The following is an 8,740-nucleotide window of genomic DNA, read 5'->3' as shown; positions in this document are numbered from 1 at the left end:
TACTGTGTTAGATCCTTTTGGATTTTGACCATGTATCATTGTTAGTTGTTGACACTTTTTTTCTCTATAAGCCTTTGTTATTATATCTGGTCAGGGAGGCTTGGAACACTGCAGTGCTCAGTGTAAACCAAGACAAGAAAGCTATAAACAAAAGACAGAGATGCTGCTTTCTCACAGTTTTGCTCATTTATTTTACCACTGGTCCCGTTTGGGGTTTTTGTTTTTTGACCGCTCAGACGTTAAAATACAAGACCATCTTCAGAAGAACCACTTACGTTTGACCCCCCCGATTTGAGATGTCGTAAAGAGCAGTTCCTAGAAATTCTGAGGCATCCACATGCCCTGCTGTAAATTATCTCAAATAACAGGTTCACAGACAGCCCTGCCTGTATGACCTGCTACGCTGACCGCATACAACAGGCATTCACTTTCACAGTTAGAAAAGCTAAGAGTTAAGCCTTCAGTTTCCAGCAGCCTCAGAGCCGTCATACGCCCCCTCCTCCCACTTCTCTAACTGTGGGTAGTACAACATTCCCTCCCTGGTGGACTGGGAAATTCCAGTTGTCCTCGGATGACTGGGAAACATATGGACTTTTTGGGAAGCGTCTGCCAGCAGTGTATAAAAGGGAAATGGATCCCACTAAGTCCTCACTTCTTCACATTAGCTTCGAGTGGCTCTTACTGCCTGTTCGACTACACTTTTCTGTCATCTTCTAAACCTCTTGCTACTAAGAGTCACAATGGCCTTCGTACCTACAGTCTCCAGTCTTTTGGTGGTCTTTCTGCTTGGTGTTTGCATACAACTCGACGGAGGTAAGAACTCAACTTCTTTTCCTATAATATGAGATACATTGTCTGCTATGTATGGTTTACCGGTTACCTGACTGACTAGCTGTATGGTACAGTCACTGTAACATTATAGCCAGCTGTATACTGACATGCCTATGAATGTCCAATACCATTAACTTAGCTGGCTATAAGAGTGTAGTAACTGGATTTACAGTTTCTTGTCAGAACAAGCATTGTGCAGAAATCCCTTCATATGACTTGTTATCCAAATTCCAATTTAGAAAACATGTTTTTACAAATTATATTTTTGATGCAAAATGTGCAACCATGCTAATGATATTAATGTCTCAGTTGCAGCTCAGTATGTTCCAGGAGCCAGATGCATTTGTCCAGGAACCATCATGCATACCTCAGAAACCATTGTGGACTTTGAAATCATTGAAAAGACCTTTTATTGCGACAAAATTGAAGTCATGTATGTACTGGACACATTTAATATGAATGCTTTTTTTCCTTTTTGGATAACTTTAAAACTTCCAATGTTAACAAACAAAAGCACTTATTTCAGTTGTGTGACCCAAGCACTCATCGTGTGCAAATATGTTTTGTATTTTTTAGTGTAACACTAGAGGAAGACGGAGCAAAACGCTGCCTGAACCCTGAGGGACAGAAGGGCAGGTTTTTTATCCAGTGCTGGAACAAGTAAGATGAAACAATCACAATCATTACCACTGTATAAAAGCATAGGCAGCAGTCCTATCTTCTAGTTATAACTGCAATAGGTGCACATTAAAGTCTAATGACAATGACAGAGATCCAATGTTGAAACCGAGCAGTGCCATGAGTTGCAGACATGCAGACTAAAACATAGAAAAGCAGAATTCTGTAGAATGTGTACTTAAGTTGCATGCACGACCATTAGAAATGGACACACACTAAACAATATTGCATTAGTCTTTTCTGAGCCTGACACCGACTGTTCTTTGTTCCAAATAGGATAAACAAGGACGGCAAGCAAAAGAAAAGATGTCTCAAGAAGAAAAAAGAGTGAAAGTGGCTGAGAAGGAGGAGGCCTAAATGGAAGACCCTCTGGGATGGATTTTCCCAGAAGTCATGTGACCAGAATGGAATGCATGACTCTGCCCTTCAGAGAAGGAGAGCACAAGAATGTGAGAGGAAGGATGAAAGAAAAGAGATATTCCTTTAATAATATCTTCCCATAATCCTTTGAAAATGTTTGTATTGTGTGCGATATTATGAAGATGGACTGTACTGTTGCAGGATTGAATGTATTCAGCACTATGTATGTTTTATGAAGTCCGGTGGATAACTTATTTAAAAGTTTTAATTTATAATTGATGTTCATTTTGCTATTTAAATAGTTTGTGTTGGTTCAAAAATATATATTTTTTATAACACTCAAATACAACTTTCTTTTCTTTTTTAAACAACTCTAAGTTATCCTGTCTTTAAACTCTCAGCATATTTTGAATGACTGTAGTAGTGTATGTCTGAAACCATGGAGTAATAAACTACTGAGATATTCCAAATATGAGACAATTACCCTGATTCACTGATTATATCGCAATTTACATATGTATTGCTTTAATAACTCAAGGAGAGCCTGTTGTAAAACAATTTACATTTATATACTAAACCAGATCAAATAAAACACACCTATTAATATAACGAGTACATTGGTGGAGGACAAACTTTCTAAAATATCAAAGCTTTTAAATTCCCACGGTGATACCAATATCATATTACATTAATATAATTCAAACTGGGTTTCCAGCAGGCTACTAATAAAGTCACAATCAGTGTTTTAAAAAGGTTTCTGCAGTAAAAACCAAGCATATTTAGCAAAGTGAAAATGGATACCTGTTCGAAATGCTGCCCTTTGTAAATAAAGCAATACAGATGTGTTCACATTTCCAATTTCAAAACATTCACAAAGTGCATAAAGGATACTTCCAAAAAGTGGCTAAACTCTAATATATTGCTAAAACAAATAACAGCCTTCTTGTGATAAATGGATGATGGTGGCATCATATTTATGAATGACATTATAAATATGAATGGTAAAATAATAATAATTGCAACACAGGCAATCAACATGGGTGTATCTAAAAGTATGCACTGTACTGAAGTACAGAACAAAAGTGTTTACAATACTATAAACGCTGGTTTCACAGATGCAGGTTAAGCCCAGTCCTAGACCAACAAATCAGGCAGAGCTGCAAGGCAGGCACAGCTGTTTGTAGAAGAGGAACTCCTGGGTCTGGTCCATGTATATGAGAGAAACATTCGCACCTGGCACACGGCATGTCACTTCCATTGCGTCTGTCCTTGGACGGAAACGAGTATGATGCTAAGGGAAATAACTGGAATGCAAGTGTCCTGTAAAAGACAAACTATATAGTTGTCTTGCAGTTGTGCTTTGAACCACGTAGATGCGAGATATTCTGAACTTTTCTAATTCTGGTCCCCACACTGAAAATCCTGGCACCAGCTAGTTAAAAATTGTTTATGGTAACACTGTTCATAGCAATTTTAAAAACATAATCTAAAAGAACATGATATGAAATGTACAGTTGTGCTCAAAAGTTTGCATACACTTGGAGAATTGGTAATATAAAGCTCCGGAAGAAATTAAGAGACCACTGGGACTTTTTCTTTCCTAAGAGACCACTACAAATTATACACTTCTGTTCCACACTCAAAACCTTCCTTTTCAACTTTTTTGGAAAGGAAAGAAAAAGGTGCAGTGGTCTTTTTTCTGGAGCTGGATGTACTATTTGTAAAGAAAACATGAGTGAGCAGGCAAAACACGTCTTTTATTTCTTTTTGGTTTCACATTTAACTGTAGGTCATAACAGAATGGCATAATCATAAAACAAAACGTGGCAAAAAAGAAAATAATTGACTGAACCCCTGTTCAGAAGTCTGAATCCCCTTAGTTATTAATACTGTGTATTGCCTCCTTTAGCATCAATGACAGCGTGCAGTTTTTTGTAATAGTTTTCTATGAGGCCCTGAATTCTTGCAGGTGGTATAACTGCCCATTCGTCTTGGCAAAATGCCTCCAGGTCATGCAAAGTCTTTGGTCGTCTTGCATGAACCACACGTTTGAGATCTCCCCAGAGTGGCTCGATAATATTAAGGTCAGGAGACTGTGATGGCCATTCCAGAAACGTCATCTTTTTCTGCTGTAACCATTGGAGGGTCAACTTGGCATTGTGCTTAGGGTCATTGTTGTGCTGGAAGGTCCAAGGGCATCCCATGCGCAGGTTTTGTGCATAACATGCTGCATTCATCTTGCCATACATTTTCACAAGATTCCCAGTGCCTTTAGTGGTCACAGCCCCCCTAAAACATCAGTGAGCCACCACCATGCTTCACAGTGGGGATGGTATTCTGTTCACTATAGGCCTTACTGACCCCTGTCCAAACATAGCGCTTATGGTTGTGACCATAAAGCTCTATTTTGGACTCATCACTCCAAATTACAGTGTGTTGTCAGGCATATTGTAACCTGGCTTTTGTGGCATTGGCACAGTAAAGGCTTCTTTCTGGCAACTTGACCATGCAGCTCATTTTGTTCAAGTATCGTCGTATTGTGCTCCTTTAAACAACCACACCCTCTTTTTCCAGAGCAGCCTGTATTTCTTCTGAGGTTATCTGTGGGTTTTTCTTTGTATCCCGAACAATTCATCTGGCAGTTTTGGCTGAAATCTTTCTTGGTCTACCTGACTTTGGCTTAGTATCAAGAGAACCCTGAATGTTCCACTTTTTAATAAGTGATTGAACAATACTGACTGGCATTTGCAAAGATTTGGATATCTTTTTATATCCTTTTCCATCTTTATAAAGTTCCATTACCTTGTTACACAGGTCTTTTGACAGTCCTTTTCTGCTCCCCATGGCTCAGTGTCTAGCCTACTCAGTGCATCCACATGTGTGCTAACAAACTCATTGACTATTTATACACAGAGACTAATTGCAATTTAAAAAGCCACAGGGGTGGGAAATTCATCTTTAATTGTAATTTTCACCTGTGTGTGGCCAAACATTCAAGGGTATGTAAACTTTTGATCAGGGCCATTTGGGTGACTTCTGTTATCATTATGATTTACACAGGAGCCAAACAACTATGTGATAATAAATGGCTTCATATGATCACTATCCATAAATAAAAGATTGTTTTATTTTCATGATCAGTCATATTTAAATCTTTTTTATTTGTATATGTTGCTGAAGATTCGGTTAGTATTTTTCAGATTCTCATTTTATGAAAAAGATCAGAAATGTATGGCCACAGATTGTGATCTGACCCAAGATCGGAGAGTCAGGAGGGTCAACTCTACGTGTTATATCTGACCCAAGATCTGAGGGTCACGAGGGTCAACAACGTGTTATAACTAACCCAAGATCTGAGGGTCACGAGGGTCAACAACGTGTTATAACTAACCCAAGATCTGAGGGTCACGAGGGTCAACAACGTGTTATAACTAACCCAAGATCTGAGGCTCACGAGGGTCAACAACGTGTTATAACTAACCCAAGATCTGAGGGTCACGAGGGTCAACAACGTGTTATAACTAACCCAAGATCTGAGGGTCACGAGGGTCAACAACGTGTTATAACTATCCCAAGATCTGATGGTCACGAGGGTCAACAACGTGTTATAACTAACCCAAGATCCGAGGGTCACGAGGGTCAACAACGTGTTATAACTAACCCAAGATCTGAGGGTCATGAGGGTCAACAACGTGTTATAACTAACCCAAGATCCAAGGGTCACGAGGGTCAACAACGTGTTATAACTAACCCAAGATCCGAGGGTCACGAGGGTCAACAACGTGTTATAACTAACCCAAGATCCAAGGGTCACGAGGGTCAACAACGTGTTATAACTAACCCAAGATCTGAGGGTCACGAGGGTCAACAACGTGTTATAACTAACCCAAGATCTGAGGGTCACGAGGGTCAACAACGTGTTATAACTAACCCAAGATCCAAGGGTCACGAGGGTCAACAACGTGTTAGAACTAACCCAAGATCCAAGGGTCACGAGGGTCAACAACGTGTTATAACTAACCCAAGATCTGAGGGTCACGAGGGTCAACAACGTGTTATAACTAACCCAAGATCTGAGGCTCACGAGGGTCAACAACGTGTTATAACTAACCCAAGATCCAAGGGTCACGAGGGTCAACAACGTGTTATAACTAACCCAAGATCTGAGGGTCACGAGGGTCAACAACGTGTTATAACTATCCCAAGATCTGAGGGTCACGAGGGTCAACAACGTGTTATAACTAACCCAAGATCTGAGGGTCACGAGGGTCAACAACGTGTTATAACTATCCCAAGATCTGAGGGTCACGAGGGTCAACAACGTGTTATAACTAACCCAAGATCTGAGGCTCACGAGGGTCAACAACGTGTTATAACTATCCCAAGATCTGAGGGTCACAAGGGTCAACAACGTGTTATAACTAACCCAAGATCCAAGGGTCACGAGGGTCAACAACGTGTTATAACTAACCCAAGATCTGAGGGTCACGAGGGTCAACAAAGTGTTATAACTAACCCAAGATCCAAGGGTCACGAGGGTCAACTACGGGTTACACACACCCCAGCACTATTGAAAAATGTATTCCCATTTAATTAATACTACACATTAGAATTCATGTTTGCAGGATGACTTTATCTTACTAAAACTCCTGTCTATTGTTGTTATACAGAAAAATATTGGCACCCAAGGCAGAGCTGGTTGGTTATTGGCAATGGGCCTGGAAAACATCTAGGCAAGAAAAGAAAATATCCATATTACAACAAATTCCAGATAAATGACTGATTATCTCTAATACCTGGTAAACACATGGTCTTTTTGGGAATTGCCTGTCAGCAGTGTATAAAAGGGAAATACATCCCACCGAGTCTTCACTTCTTCATGTACACTTCTAGTGGAACTTACAGCCTGCTTGGCTCTACATAATCTCACCTTTCTAAACTAAGAGTCACAATGGCCTTCGTACCTACAGTCTCCAGTCTTTTGGTGGTCTTTCTGCTTGGTGTTTGCATACAACTCGACGGAGGTAAGAACTCAACTTCTTTTCCTATAATATGAGACACATTGTCTGCTATGTATGGTTTACCGGTTACCTGATTGACTAGCTGTGTGGTACAGTCACTGTAACATTATAGCCAGCTGTATACTGACATGCCTATGAATGTCCAATACCATTAACTTAGCTGGCTATAAGAGTGTAGCAACTGGATTTACAGTTTCTTGTCAGAACAAGCATTGTGCAGAAATCCCTTCATATGACTTGTTATCCAAATTCCAATTTAGAAAACACGTCTTTACAAAAATATATTTTTGATGCGAAATGTGCGACCATGCTAATGATATTTATGTCTCAAATAACAGCTCAGTATGTTCCAGGAGCCAGATGCATTTGTCCAGGAACCATCATGCATACCTCAGAAACCATTGTGGATTTTGAAATCATTGAAAATACCTTTTATTGCGACAATGTTGAAGTCATGTAGGTACTGGACACATTTAATATGAATGCTTTTTGTATAACTTCCAATGTTAACAAACAAAAGCACTTATTTCAGTTGTGTGACCCAAGCACTCATCGTGTGCAAATATGTTTTGTATTTTTTAGTGTAACACTAGAGGAAGACGGAGCAAAACGCTGCCTGAACCCTGAGGGACAGAAGGGCAGGTTTTTTATCCAGTGCTGGAACAAGTAAGATGAAACAATCACAATCATTACCACTGTATAAAAGCATAGGCAGCAGTCCTATCTTCTAGTTATAACTGCAATAGGTGCACATTAAAGTCTAATGACAATGACAGAGATCCAATGTTGAAACAGAGCAGTGCCATGAGTTGCAGACATGCAGACTAAAACATAGAAAAGCAGAATTCTGTAGAATGTGTACTTAAGTTGCATGCACGACCATTAGCATTGGACACACACTAAACAATATTGCATTAGTCTTTTCTGAGCCTGACACCGACTGTTCTTTATTCCAAATAGGATAAACAAGGACGGCAAGCAAAAGAAAAGATGTCTCAAGAAGAAAAAAGAGTGAAAGTGGCTGAGAAGGAGGAGGCCTAAACTGGGATGGATTTTCCCAGAAGTCATGTGACCAAACAAGCAGAAAGGAATGGAATGCTTGACTTTGACTTTGAATTCTAATTAAAACAGTAAAATACCCTATGTGGATAGGTGGAACCACCATTAGCTTGAATTACGATTACCGCCATCAGTCTTTTAATAGGTCTGTACTAACTTTACATACCAAGACTGTGCCATTCTTCCTTGCAAAATTGTTCAAGCTCAGTCAAATTGCATGGTAACAGCTTATGGACTGCCCTCTTCATGTCATTCCACAGATTCTCTATCCACATTGCTTTGGTTAACTGTCATGTTGAAACATGAACCACTTTCCTTTTAGGATTTTATTTTCATGTTGATATTGTGGTTTAATAAAGCCTGATTTCAGGCTGTAATGCAACAAAAAAAATTGAATGGTGCTTGTGATTGATGAATGGCACTAAATGAATAACATTGTAAATATAAATGGAAAAATAATGGAAATAAAATGGGAAAATAATGTAACAAATGCAAATAACCGCTGTTTATCTAAAAGTATGCACTTTATTGAAGTACAGAGTAACAATGTTTTCGATTGCTACTGTAAATGTACACAATGCAGGCATGTATACAACACTGTTTCACACAGTATGTTTTAACTTAATTAAATGTTCATTTGAACTGTGACTGAAATAACTAAACAAACTCTAACCCAAAAACAACATTATCTTATTTTGATAGAGATACAACACAATGAACATTGAATCCTGCCTTTCAAAGTTTGATAAGTGATCGAGCCAGACTGGAAGCCCCGCCTTTCCGGTGACAAA

At 39.3% G+C, this 8,740-nt stretch overlaps 2 protein-coding genes across 4 annotated transcripts; both read left to right on the top strand.

Moving 5' to 3' along the window:
- The first annotated feature begins 531 nt into the window (after positions 1 to 531).
- Positions 532 to 8,539, top strand: LOC105012297 (C-X-C motif chemokine 11-like). 2 transcript variants are annotated; one of them, XM_034294072.1, is made up of 5 exons: positions 532 to 728; positions 6,809 to 6,893; positions 7,229 to 7,346; positions 7,473 to 7,556; positions 7,851 to 8,539. In XM_034294072.1, the coding sequence occupies exons 2-5, from the start codon at positions 6,821 to 6,823 to the stop codon at positions 7,903 to 7,905; spliced, it is 330 nt and encodes a 109-aa protein (XP_034149963.1). In that variant the 5' UTR covers positions 532 to 728; positions 6,809 to 6,820; the 3' UTR covers positions 7,906 to 8,539. The 2 variants fall into 2 exon arrangements, with proteins under 2 accessions (XP_034149963.1, XP_010871325.2); XM_010873023.4 differs by lacking the exon at positions 532 to 728 and having other exon boundaries at positions 6,806 to 6,893.
- LOC105012296 (C-X-C motif chemokine 11) lies at positions 565 to 2,339 on the top strand. 2 transcript variants are annotated; one of them, XM_010873021.4, is made up of 4 exons: positions 565 to 813; positions 1,141 to 1,264; positions 1,408 to 1,491; positions 1,786 to 2,339. In XM_010873021.4, exons 1-4 carry the CDS (start codon positions 741 to 743, stop codon positions 1,838 to 1,840), a joined length of 336 nt encoding a protein of 111 aa, XP_010871323.1. In that variant the 5' UTR covers positions 565 to 740; the 3' UTR covers positions 1,841 to 2,339. The 2 variants fall into 2 exon arrangements, with proteins under 2 accessions (XP_010871323.1, XP_010871324.1); XM_010873022.5 differs by having other exon boundaries at positions 640 to 813; positions 1,147 to 1,264.
- Positions 8,540 to 8,740: the final 201 nt, after the last annotated feature.

Source organism: Esox lucius, chromosome 9 (genome assembly GCF_011004845.1).
Source record: "Esox lucius isolate fEsoLuc1 chromosome 9, fEsoLuc1.pri, whole genome shotgun sequence".
NCBI lineage: Eukaryota > Metazoa > Chordata > Actinopteri > Esociformes > Esocidae > Esox > Esox lucius.
Note: the sequence above shows the minus strand (reverse complement) of the source record. Positions and strands in the feature narration are given on the sequence as shown.

Bases quoted from the DNA above. Each gene is read 5' to 3' on its own strand.
- LOC105012296 (XM_010873021.4), top strand. From the start codon at position 741: ATGGCCTTCGTACCTACAGTCTCCAGTCTTTTGGTGGTCTTTCTGCTT. The intron at 814-1,140 runs GTAAGAACTCAA...TTAATGTCTCAG, and splicing joins TTGCATACAACTCGACGGAG to TTGCAGCTCAGTATGTTCCA. The intron at 1,265-1,407 runs GTATGTACTGGA...TGTATTTTTTAG, and splicing joins TGCGACAAAATTGAAGTCAT to TGTAACACTAGAGGAAGACG.
- LOC105012297 (XM_034294072.1), top strand. From the start codon at position 6,821: ATGGCCTTCGTACCTACAGTCTCCAGTCTTTTGGTGGTCTTTCTGCTT. The intron at 6,894-7,228 runs GTAAGAACTCAA...CTCAAATAACAG, and splicing joins TTGCATACAACTCGACGGAG to CTCAGTATGTTCCAGGAGCC. The intron at 7,557-7,850 runs GTAAGATGAAAC...TATTCCAAATAG, and splicing joins TTTATCCAGTGCTGGAACAA to GATAAACAAGGACGGCAAGC.